This window comes from Denticeps clupeoides, chromosome 11 (genome assembly GCF_900700375.1).
Source record: "Denticeps clupeoides chromosome 11, fDenClu1.1, whole genome shotgun sequence".
Classification (NCBI taxonomy): domain Eukaryota; kingdom Metazoa; phylum Chordata; class Actinopteri; order Clupeiformes; family Denticipitidae; genus Denticeps; species Denticeps clupeoides.
This window is the reverse complement of record NC_041717.1, coordinates 14505369-14518664: the sequence shown is the minus strand read 5'-3', so window position 1 is coordinate 14518664 and position 13296 is coordinate 14505369. Positions and strand designations below refer to the sequence as shown.

Sequence of the window (13296 nt, the reverse complement as noted above, 5' to 3'; positions counted from 1 at the left end):
TGTTTGAACTGAAATTCTCAATAAGCTCCCTAAATTTGAGAGGACACAGTATGGAGGTAAAACCCTGCCGAAACGCTACAAATACACTGAACACAACTGTCCCATGATTTGCAAATAAAATTAATGTCATCCACAGATGAAACTTGATTTGGAAATATTCAGACCATGTTGTCAGGGACAGTCCACACGCACAGAAACATAAAACATAAGGAGTACGGCATTCCAAGACAACAAGTGGCACCAGAGGGAATCAGCATTCCGTTCAGCTCACATGGCCTTCGAATTTTATATTGAAACTTGTGTGAGTATATGCGTCAGGTTTTACTGTTTTATAAACACTTTCCACAAGTGTCTCATGACTTGTATTTGTGAAAAGAGTTCAGTGTATTTCTGGAGTTTTGGCAGGGTTCTAACTCCATAAAACAGACTGAACTAACGGGCAAATCACGCACTTCTCAGAAATCTTCTTCACACACTTCTCATAAATGAGCTCACTTACTGCCACTGAGGTCCCCTTCTGCTCGTTTTACACATATTTGTCTTGTCTTGTGTGTCTTTTTTTTAAATATCCCACATTTCTTAAAAGCATCTTATGTGATGTCCTGTTTGTCCTTGTTCTGTGTACAGAACGTTTTACACTGTACAGTATTTAAGTTTTAATTAAAAACGTAATTATTTTTTTTTAATTATTATTGTGGAATGTACATTACTTGTATGTATTTTTTTCTCTTTCTTTTACGATTGCACTATGGGGATGGGGGTCTATGTGAACCAGTATTTCAATGCACGGTACACTGTTGTACTGACAATAAATCTGTCTTGAATCTTGAGGAAGGTACCGTCCCCACACACTGCGCTACAGGCCCCTTTCATGGCTGCCCACTGCTCACTAAGGGATCTGATGCACTAAGAGCAAAATACGGAGAAGACACACATAAAGCCGTTCTCACTATTTAATACAACCGTTCAACTGTGCAACTGTTGCAGTGCCCTAGTCTGTTGACACATTTTCTGTATTATCCCTTTTTATTTATGCACTACACACTGCGTTTAAATTGTAAAAACCACAATAATAAAACAACATTAATCTAATTTTAAATCAACTGTGCTACATTCTCTTTCAAAACGATATATACAATGCGTGTTTTATTAATGGTCCGCATATTGTGAACAGGGCTCCAAGCGTTCAGCGACTCAACTCGATCTGCGCCTCTGATTGGTTGATTCTGGATTCGAAGCGTCCAATCACAACAAAAACGCGTGGAGCACGTGACCAGCCCACCCGGATTTTGAATTCACGAGCGGTCGCGCTTACGTCGCTTAGATTGTGTTCGAAAGTATCTCGAGTAATTTGTATCGAATACGAGTGTGTTATGTCTGGAACAGACAAGGAGTCCACGCTGCGTTGGCCAGGTACGCAGACAGCTGATGAAGGCTGGGTTTATGGAGTATGGGAACACCCGTAGCTTATTAGCAAACGTGTTTAGCCAACAGATAAACAAACAGCCAACAGCAAACCGATGCGAACCCGAGTTTGCTTTACAGCCATTGGGCTTTAGCCTCGCTCCGTCGTCTAGTTGTGGTAAAATGTTTTTTTATTTTTACATTTCTGCTCGGTCTGACTCGTTCGTGTTTTGTTTCAGTGGAGTTACGCAAGCAGAAATTACTGGAATACCTGGCGGCCAAAGGTAGACTGAAGCCCCCAAATCCAAAGTAAGTCGTTTTAAGAGAAAACTGAGCTCACGGCCCGGCTCCTTATAACTGGTGCTGTGAAACGGACTATCTGATGAAATTAGGGGGTTTGAATAAAAGGGCATGTGACGTACTGTTTTTTTGTTTTTTGTTTTTGATTTTTCTGTGCACGTTAAGAAATAGCAATATTGATACTCGTAGTGATTATGCTGATTTACAATGGTTGTAAAACCAAATAATGTGTTATGGGAGCTTTGGTAGTGAGCGTTAGGTATTACAGATAATTCCATAAGGTCAACATGTCATTACTTAGGGGCAGTGGTGGCCTAGCATTTAAGGAAGCGGCCCCCGTAATCAGAAGGTTGCTGGTTCGAATCCCGATCCGTCAAGGTGCCACTGAGCAAAGCACCGTCCCCACACACTGCTCCCTGGGGGCCTGTTATGGCTGCCCACTGCTCACTGAGGGTGATTGGTTAAAAGCAGAGGACACATTTCGTTGTGTGCACCGTGTGCTGTGTATCACGGTGACAATCACTTCACTTTGAATTCATATTTGACTCTTCTTTTCATGTCTCTTCTATTTAAGACCTTACCTTCGGAATGACATCAAGCCAAATAAGCCATCAGGGATTAAAGTTGGATCTGGTTATGTAAGTAAGCAGAATTACACCTTTATTTCTGATGCTATATATTATATCTATATTTACATTTATCTTCTGAGTTGATTTCCCTCCTTTTCCCTAATTATTTACAGTGACAAAAAAACAATCATATGGCATAGTAAAAAACATTCTGAGAAATGTTTCTGAAAATGTTTCTGAACCGATATGGATCAAATATTTTGTATAGAACTAATGTAGAGTTATTTTTTTCAGGTGGGAAAAGAAAAAGAGAACCAAGATCAGAAGACTTCTATAGTGAAACAGAATATAAAGAAAACTAAACCCATGCTATTAGTTTCCAAGACTATTCATAAAACGGCCATTCCGTTGAACAGCTTAACTAACACAGTGTTAAACAAACCTCCACGGAAGTCCTCCCAGGCTCTATCGACCTGCACTGCTGCAGTTTCTGGTGCCACAAAATTCCTAACTGCACAACCAAAAGCACCAACAACAACCCCTCACCATGCCAGTGTGCAGTCTAAAGGCAAGAACTCTGCAACTTTTACTAATACATTAAAGAAATGTCCACCACCCAACACTGCAGCTCCAGCATCACTTGTCACTGCAAAAAAAATAGTAAAGAGAACAGACACAATAACAAAGAAATCAGAGTTGGGACTTCTAAGTCGTGTTACCTCCTCCGAGGTCAAGACTAATTCGTCCAAAACGAATAGTGCAGTAGAGAAGCGAGTGACTGCAAACACTTCCGCAACATTCAAGACAACCACAAACAATGTTCAGAGAAGAACAACAGTTGGTCCCACACAAACCTCAAATTCCTCCAAACAAAGGTTGCCTGCTAGGCAAACCCAGACTGTCTCTAGAGCCTCCAGCTTAACTCAAGGAAGTCTGGTGGAGAAACTGCTTCTCAACAGACTAAATGGCGCAGGAATGGTTACAGCTGCCAAGAAACCTTTACCAGTCGTGGTAAAAGCAGAGAAAGCAAATCGTGACCCAGCCCCTGCTATAGTCCATAAAGGTCAATGTCCCAAAAAGATCACTGGTCACATAAGAGACGTGAAGACCTCCAGACCACAGACGGCAGAAATCGCTCCACCAAAAATGTGCAAGAAGCTTACGGCAGCCCAAGAGGAGAGAATGTGAGTTGTGGCTCAAGTACTGCTTTTAAATGTTTTATATTTTTTTATTTCTCTACATCCCATTCTACATTTTGGTCCATGGCTAACATTTTGGAAGTTTAATTTCCTAAGACTGCTATGTTAAAAGTATTGAATTTCCCTGTTATCTTTTACAGGAGGAAACTACAAGAGTGGCGGGATGCGAAAGGCATCACCTACAAACGTCCTCCAATGCCAATACGTCAGCGAGTTAAGAAGTCTGTTGTATTAACAAACAGCTACTGGGCTGCAATGGAGGAGGAGGATGAAATTCACCAGATGGTGTGTACCATTGACCGGTCACTGAGCGACTGCCTGCATCTTCTGCAGCAGGTATATGTTTCTCCTCATTCCAGACAGCTTTGCAAGTAAAGACAAAATATGCCGGTACGGAGTGAAGATATCATTGGCAATAGCTTCATGTGGTAGTGCAGAAGATAACAAAACTCTTGTTAGAATATGGAGACGCTGAGTGGAGCATTTTATTTATATATAAATCACACACACACACACACACATATATACATAAATAGTCAATTTAGAAATTTACATAGTCATGGAAGGAAGTAGACAGTACAAGATAAGAGCAATAAAGCAAAAAAATAGCACAGACACTATGTCGACTGTATAATATAAAGCTTAATGTACAAATGAGCAAATAAATAGTTCTCGATTAGAAAAAATTAGAGGTGGTCATAGATTAATGACCATAGATTAATCTCACTGTAATCTTGGAATTAATCTAGAGTAATCTAAATTAATCTAGATTAATCTATATTTTAGATTAATCTAGATTAAAATGGCTCATTTGAATTCTGCCAAAGGCATTCGGAATATGTGTGCTACCCAAATAATGACTACAAGTAAGTCTTTGAGAACGGGTTTCTCAAGCCAGGTGGCGCATTAGACCAGGGGCTCATCTCCTATTTTCAAAATGCATCACAAACTGCTTGAGAAAGCTGTTCTACTATGGTAATTGGTGATGAAAATAAATTATGCTCAATAAGATGTACTTGTGTTTACCAACTGTTTATTCAGTTAAATAGCTGCATCCATGTTACCACGTCACGTTTGATGTGGTAATTTCACAGTTCGAAGACTCGTTCTCACCCCCTACAGTGCAATTCGGCTAGGTATACATCCACGCTAAAATATCAAGGTGAAAGTCATCATAGTGTAGCGGTTCTTCTTCTGCGTTGTGTAACTTTTTAATTTAGTTTCTTGAACTACAAATGATGAGCTGACACCCAAGAGATTTTCTGTGCAAAGTGTATTCTGTACAAAAAGCAAGGTCGCGTCAGAACATCGCATCACACAACGCGTCTTTCTGCACCTCTCTCTCACAACTCGTGCCATGTGTCCAAGAGAATTGAACATTAACATAAAGCATTCACAATTTACAATACTGCATTCCTGTACAAAGAGCAAGGTCGCATCAGAACATCGCGTCTTTCTGCACCTCTCTCTACAATATACAGTATTAAAAGAACATAAAAAAAATTCACAAAATAACACACATGCAAAATATTCCTAATATGTACATAAATTAAAATGAAAGAAATAACTTTTTGCACACAAACCCCACGCACCTCACAGCTCATGCCATGTGTCCAAGAGAACTAAACCGGGTCTCAAAAACAAATTAAAAAAGAAAATAAGAAAATAAGACACAAGAAAGAAGAAATATACTTATAAATCTAGTGTAACCATTTAACTCCGGCACAATAGCTTGCGTAGTATAGACCCAGCTCCCAAACAACTTTGTGAATAGATTAACGTGATTTTTTTTTTTTTTTTTATCGCCCCATAAGAGTCTCACATTAACGCAGCACGTTAATGCCAATAACGGCCCACCACTAGAAAAATTGAATGTGAGATGTAAAATCTCACAAATATGTGTATATACAGACATTTTTTATTTTTACAAATGTACAGAAGATTATTAAAAACCTGGTTCTTTCTCCTGTGCAGGGCTGTCCCACACAGCAGGTGCAGGAGGTCCTGTCCCGAGTGCCTATGGCACAGAAATTTTGCAAATATTGGATGTGTCGGGCAAGACTGATGGAGCGGGAAGGAATATTTGAGGTTTTGCCGCTATTTGAAGAGGCTGTCCGAATGGTGAAAGAGGTATTTTGTTCTCTGAATCAGTTTTATATGAACAATACTAACCCACCTTGTTCCCCCTTTTGCTTTGTCATTTCCTGGAAGGTCTTGGCTCAAACTAAGCATTCAGGCCCCACGTGCTTTTGCGCTGCCAAATCTGGTTCTTTTGGTATTTTCTGAGTCATTAATTTCCCAAATACTGTATCATTTGTCTCAAAGGGCACATTGATAACTATTATGAAAAAAACACTTATGTGTTTAAAATTTTAAATCCCTTTTTAAAAAAAATTATATTTACCCCCTCAGCCTATTGATGACCTTCGGGCTTTGGTGTTTGAAATTCTGAAAAAGAAGGAGAAACAGGACCTGGAAAGCGGTAATGTTTTTTCATTTTTCACATAGAAATTCAGTCATTTTCAATTATTTCAAATGTGAAATTTAGTGGCAAGAACAAGTATGGGAACCCTTTTGAATTTCATGTTCATGAAATGATATCTGTGATAATCAAAGATAGGAAAACTATGTTAAAGCTTGTGTTCATGATCGCAAAAGCAAAATTGGAGTTAGAAATTAACATACCTGGAGGCTTGTTAAAAAATTGTCTGGAGGTGCGGACCAGAGCTGCTTTGACTTACACATTCAAATATTTTGAGTTGGCTCCACACAAGAAGAAGACTATGCCTATGGGAGCATACCGAGTAAATGGGTAACCGAGTCATTTCAAAGACTTTACAAATTCACCAGCCTACAATCTGCAAATGGAGACACTTTGGGACTTTGGCTACTCTACCAAAAAGTGGGCCTCTAGTCAGCCTAAGGTTTTTTGGCATCATTGGAACTGCCTAACATCTGTGTTAGTCTTCAACATGTAAAACATTGAACGAGCAGGGTGTCCATGCTTACTTAAAAGAACATCGTTTCACACCTGAAATCTGCGAAAGGGCACACTGACACTCCACAGTTCTATTGGCAAAATGTTTTGTGAACTGATGACGCTGAGATTGAACATACAGCAAAATATCTGCCATAAAATGGGACTGCATCATGAAAACAACATCTCAGCCATGAAGTGTGGTGGCGCAAATGATTTGGGCCTGTTTTGCTGCTCCAGCAAACAAGAATTCCCAAGTATATCAATAATTCTGAAGGATCGTGTGAGACTGTCTGTACGTCAGCTGAAACTCTGTAGAAGGCAGGGATCATGGAACACTAGAATGCTGAAAGAAGGGACAGGTCCGTGAATTGACAGAATTTTGATTGTTGCAGCAGGTTTTCCACAGATCTCAAGGCCTTCAATATCTTTAATAATGACTAGTAATAAAGAGCTTAATGGACATGGAAATGACCAGACACGTTCCTGGGCTGTTTGGAACCCTGTCATGGAATGGCACTGGTCCTCAGCTCATAGTTTGAGAGTGACTTAGGAGGACTTGACTATGAAATGACTTGAAGAGAGCCTTGCGCATGAGACATCCAAAGAATATGACCGCTAAAGCTGTCAGTGGAGGGTTCTACAAGTTCACATACTTTTCCCATTAGAAACAAGGTGTTTATGATTTTTCTCAATAAAGACATTAAAGATCAGAATTTGTGTTATTTTAGGCCGTTGACTAATATAAAGATCTGATTATGTTTCTTGTCTCTTTAATGCAGAAAACAATGGAATTCAAACGGGTTCACATTCCTTTTCACCGGAGCAAGATGGCATGGGTCCGGACACACCTAAAGCTTTGGGGGCATTTATCCGTGGAGAGAAAGGGGATTCATCTGTTGTGAAATACAAGATCTCTTCCACCCCAGGGTACATCACGTGACTAATGCTTTCTTGCGTCCTTGCGTTTGCTATTGCAGGACTAACCTGTCTCTTTTTATTTGTTTAGGGGAAGGAGACATCAGCAGATGGAGTCCAGACACTTGGGTGGTCAAGAGGTCCGATTCCTCACCCCAGTCCGTCGGTCCGTGCGGATCGAAAAGACTGCCCTCAGGTACCCTTCTAATTTGCAAGAGGGCGAGTCCTGTGTGACCTCATTCCGTGACCTGCCTGAAGAAGAGGAAGTGGGCGAAGGCAACCCTGTTTCCAGTAAAGCCCCTCTTTACATCTACAGGGAAAACGAGGCTCTGAAAGAACAAGTCCACGTGAAGATTATTCACTTGGAAGACTGAAGTCTTCACCCGTCCACAATTTTCTGTATATAATTTAATCCTAAATAAACGTTTGTAAATGCCTTTTCCACGTGACTCCTGTGTGATTTATGGGACTACCAGTTCGATCCAGATTGAAGCTGGATGTGCCGACCTCCGCAATTCCCAATTATTTTGCACGATATAACCTACGTGAAAAGCAGACGGGGACCGATGTGTATTAACCTGTCCGCGAACGGCAGTGGAACGAGGAGAATTTCCTCACCCGACAAATCCCACCCACCCACCCACCCTTCCCGGTCGACCGCCGCTGGGATATAATACCAGAGACCTGCTGCAAATTCCAGGATCGTCCTCGGCCCCTCCAGCCGCGTCGCTCCGAGCTCGTCCGTGCGTCGCAGCGCGCCGCGTCCATCAAGGCTTCTCTCGCAGAAACTAGTGCGGGGCTGCTGCTTCCAGAAACGTAAGTTCTGCAACGCGACTTTTCCAACAAACCGAGATATTATATACAGTTTTTTACATTTAAGGCATTTGGCAGACGCCTTTATTCAGAGCGACTTACAACGTGCTTTCATGCTACCATCGATTAGGTGATCAGTTCTGGTTCAATAGGACCCCCAACTATATACAATCTTTTTATTCACTCTTGTTGTAGTTTCTGTACATAAGTCAGACAATATGAAGGTTACAGGTTAATCTAAATATTCTGTAAAGAGGAAGGTCTTGAGATATATTTCTTCTGGAAATAGTCTAGGCTGAGGACCACGACCAGTGTGAAAAGTCACCTTGAGGTGCTGCAACCAGCTGTTCTATTTACTTTTTTATATATAGTTTGCACGGTTACTTATTCATAAATAGCGCTGTGAATGGTTGAAATGATGGATAAGAGCATTTTTGTATAAAATGTAAAGGTAAGACTAATGTGTATTGAAAGTGAAACGCAGCACACGGTGACACAACAAAATGTGTCCGCTGCTTTTAACCATCACCCTTGGTGAGCAGCCAAGGCATGACAGCATGTGGGGATGGTGCTTAAAAGCAGAGGACACATTTTGTTGTGTCACCGTGTGCTGTGCTGCTATGTTTCACAATGACAATCACTTCACTTTCAAACATGAAGTCCGAGACAGGATTATCTCCTGTGGAAGAAGTTCAAAACCAAAACTAGAGCTAAACTGAGTGATCAGGGAAGAAGGGCCTTAGTCAGGGAGGTGACTAAAACCCTGATGGTCATTCTGTCAGAGCTCCAGAGATCCTCTGTGGACCGAGGCAAAACTTCTAGAAGCACAACAAGTCTGCAGCAATCCACCAATCAGGCCAGTGTGGTTTGTATGTAGGCACATGACAACAAGCCAGTACCATCCTGACATTGAAGCATGGTGGTGGCAGCATCATGCTGTGGGGATGTTTTTCAGCTGCAGGAACTGGGAGACTAGTCAGGACAGGGGAAGGTGTCTGCAGCTATGTACAGAGACATCCTGTCCTGAATTCAGACTGGGGTTCAGATACCAGGAGTGACTTCAGGAGAGCTCTGTGAATGTTCTTGAGTGGCCCAGCCAGAGGCCAGACCTGAATCAAATTGAACATCTCTGGAGAGACCTTAAAATGGCTGCACAGGCGCTTCCTATCAGACCTGATGGAGGTTGAGAGGTGCTGCAAAGAGGAAACTGGCCAAACTGGCCAAGCTTGTGGCATTATATTCAAACAGACTTGAGGCTGTAATTGCTGCCAAAGTTGAATCATCAAAGTATTGAGCAAGCTGTGAATACCTATATACATGTGAGTTCTCATTTTTTAATTTGTATTAAATTTGCCAAAACCTCACAAAGTTTTTTCATTTTGTTATCATGCAGGGTTGTGTGTAGAATTCTGAGGGGAATAAAAGGAATTTTATCCAGATGTGAATATTTTCTGGATGCACTGTAGTGTGTATGTGTGGGGAAAAACACAAGTGTATGTGAGCTTTTCTTGATATGTGGCCTAGGGATCACCTCATACATTTGGACTGACTATAATCACCACATATGTAGGAGTTATTATATTCTAGAAGTTTCTCATACTGTTGAACAAAGTGATTCTGTTCCATGTCTGTTTTGTTGTTTCTATTGCTGTAAACTAGTTATGGCTGATTTATGAGATTTATGGCTGAGTTTGGGTTTTTGAATGGAATTCTGTGATTTTGAAAACCTTTCTGATGCCCTCTTGTGAAATAATTGACTTATCTTCAATTTTAATCCGATGTCATGCCGGTGCATGCCAGAGGTGGGCTCATCTATTCATGCAAAACAAAGATAATATGCAGATACGATGCATAAAACGACGCCTCAACATTAATCAGTAACTAATTTTGGAGAAGGCACACAGCTTTTATTTCTGTCAATCGAATACAAACTAGCCACCCACATTTTTCTAATTAAGATGTCAGACACAGGGCATTGCTCAGGATGCATATTTAAAAAAAAATAATAATGTCATAATATAGAGCCATGTGATACGGAGTTGCGCCATGGCCCGCATGAATGCTGGAAACACTCACTCAGCACCGAGCCTGCCCTTACTGGAACTCAGTCTCTGAACACTCCTCTTGTCTTAGATCAGATCAGTGTGCTCCAGTGTAAACAAGCATGGATGAGAGGCGATAAAATTTAGCATAAAAAAAAAAAACATCAACATTTGCACGTACTGCTGTGGCCTTCACCCCATTTAAAGGTTACGTTTCTTTTATTGGGATTCTGTTAACGTGATCTGTGATTCATTGTCTGAAATGTCTATGAAATGCTCCTCCCAGCTCAGTGCCGAGGACATAAAGATGTGCTCATTGTGGCAAATCTCATTTGGGGGCAGTGTGTCTGCATTGTAATTCGGGGTTTGTAATTATTAACTGGTCTCCCTGTAAGTGTGTGCTTTACATCCTGTAATACTTTTTGCCTTTTCCTTCAGACCTAACCCTGCTGGAGCACATGGCACGCTGGAAGCTGCAGGAAACAAAGAAGGCATGTCTCGAAACAATGAGTGGGACCTCTGCTGATCTTATGGACAAACAAGTCATTTTTAAGACTTTTCGGAAAAAGCACAATAAATTCAAAGGTACTTTGGAACAAGTGACCCAGAATTAAGTCAGTCATAATCCTGGTTCAAATTCACAGTGAAATGCTCCTTTTTGTTCTTTCAGTAACATTGTTTGAGTACGTGGAGAAGGGGAAGGAGAGTGGACAGGTCTTTGTGGCCTTTGGGTTTCTGAAAGGAGAACAATACCATGTCCCCGTAGTAAAGAATGAAGCGGTTGAGGTACATGTCTTCCTTTGTGTGTTTGTTAAGAATTTGTTTCTAAAAAATGCTGTGATTTATGATAATGTTCTGCCTTTTAAAGATTTTTTCTTCTTAAGTTACACAGAAAATCACATAATTACAGAGCATTGCAGGATCAGGGGTATTGTGAGATTGTCCTAATGCAATGCATCAATGCATCATATATATATGGATGTCTTTATTTAATCTGTAATAAGGTAGTATAAAATCAGCATTTTAAGTTGTATAAGTAACCACAGTGATGGCCACACGTATAACAGGAAGCAATGCATTGCTGTTATTTTACCATCCGGTGCCCACATTGTTTAAATAGTTATCGTGTCCACCTTTGCACCCATGGGTGTGTCAGTTTCAAAGCAAGGTTGACTCTGGCACATTATTGCCCAAGGAAAGAAATAAAATACCATTGCAGTTTTTCACTGCGGTTGTTGGAGCAAATGGCCAACATATAGGCGTGTGCGCAACAATGGCATGATTTTACTGTGGTTATTCTGTTGATGCCAGATGATGAGGAGCCCTGCTATTACCATATATGCTCATATGTTTCATATGTTCATATATTTTTCCTTTTGGTCTTTTTTTTGGTCACAGCAATATTCCTTGAGTATTTTTGCTTCAACAGGTGCAGCCAATGGGGGTGGAGAATGACCACAGTAACAGCGAGCAGCTTTTCACGTGGGGTAAAGGACCATACGGTGTTCTGGAATCAGTGTCCAATCCAAAACTATATCTGGCCATCAACCGGACTCGTAAACTGGTAGTTAGCCGCGATAACAAAGAACCGTTCATAATCACAGTTCAGGCTGATAACTCGTGAGCAAGCTGTTTGTTCTCTTAACTGCCACTTGACCAGTTCAGGGCTTTTGAATATCCATCTCATCATTAACCAGTGACATCACCACAGCATAATGCAGTACAATTCACCATGTATGCTCCTGATTTTATTGCTTTTAAAAATAAACAGTATGATAATCTTCAGCAATTACTCTGTTTAGCACATGTCCTAACCTATTTTTATGATCTAACTTATAAAATAATACTCACATACTGACCAGAGCCCCATGTGGCATATAGGCATATAATAAACACTACCAGATTAAGTTTGGGCACTCCTACTCGGTATCAGTTATGGAGACCAAGATGGAGCCAATTCAAAAAAACATTGCAAGAAACATATTTAGAATTTTTGTAGCAGGAGAAAGGGAAGTGTGTTTAATTAATTTGCTTTGTTCACTAATGTCATAATCAAAAGCCAATTGAGCGGATAATAAGAAAATGTTCAGGATAAACCTTCAGGACTGTTGGAAACTGTCCCCGTGGTCTAACTCGTGTAGAGAAACCAAGAGTGTGAAATGCTGCCATCGCTGAAAAGCTTGATGTGTTGGAGAGCCTCAAATATTCAAATTTGTGCCTTGTTATTTTTTGTTTATTACATAACCTTACATGTGTAATTTTGTAGTCCTGTGTCTTCAGTTTTGTTTCATAATATAAAGAATGCAAGACCCACAAATGAGTAGGTGCATCCAAACCTTTAACTTGTTGTATATCTACATACATTTTAATAATATATTGTTATATAGTTATGGAGTTATGTATGTACTGTGCACTGTATGCACATCTTAATGGAAAATGTATAATGTAGTTTATTTATAATCAATAAATTAACATTTTTATACGTTATATGGGCACTGTGAAATGGCAGACTAGTGTTCTTACTGGACCACACATGAGGGATTCTTGGAGATTTATTTAAAACGACCAAGGTCAAAATTCCAAAGGATGTAAGTTTCAATTCAATGTACCTGCATAGCAGCTCTTGCTCTGTGTCCCATGTTTTTCTTTTCTTCATAAATCATCACATGATTTTCTTTAATTTCAGTGGTCTGTGGTGGAATTCCTTCCTAGATTAATAAACGCAAAGAAATCACCCAACCCAGCCAGGATGCACTTGACAGTGTATTTCTTGGTGCCAGTCCCTAGGCCGGCTAAATGGGGAGGGATGCATCAAGAAGGCATAAAACATTTCTCAGGTCTATTGTGCATACAGCCAGACCGGCTGATCTGCTGTGGAGAGGAGGAGTAGCACCCAAGCCCGGAGAAAGCACCCTGCGCTCTGCCTCTTTCTCAGTTCCGGCTGCGTTTCCATCTTTCCTGCATTAGTGCAGACTCTCTCTCTCTCTCTCTCTCTATCACACACACACACACACACCACAGTAGACAGATATATGAGTCGCATGTGGGAAACAACCTCCTTATCTTCTACAATT

The 13296-nt window shown here is 40.6% G+C and overlaps 1 protein-coding gene across 1 annotated transcript; it reads left to right on the top strand.

The window, feature by feature from the left end:
- Window positions 1-1289: 1289 nt before the first annotated feature.
- On the top strand, window positions 1290-7788 carry ckap2l (cytoskeleton associated protein 2-like). The gene is made up of 9 exons (XM_028996725.1): window positions 1290-1413; window positions 1644-1713; window positions 2279-2342; window positions 2568-3457; window positions 3613-3808; window positions 5447-5602; window positions 5885-5954; window positions 7232-7379; window positions 7459-7788. The coding sequence occupies exons 1-9, from the start codon at window positions 1374-1376 to the stop codon at window positions 7739-7741; spliced, it is 1917 nt and encodes a 638-aa protein (XP_028852558.1). The 5' UTR covers window positions 1290-1373; the 3' UTR covers window positions 7742-7788.
- The last annotated feature ends 5508 nt before the right edge of the window (window positions 7789-13296 follow it).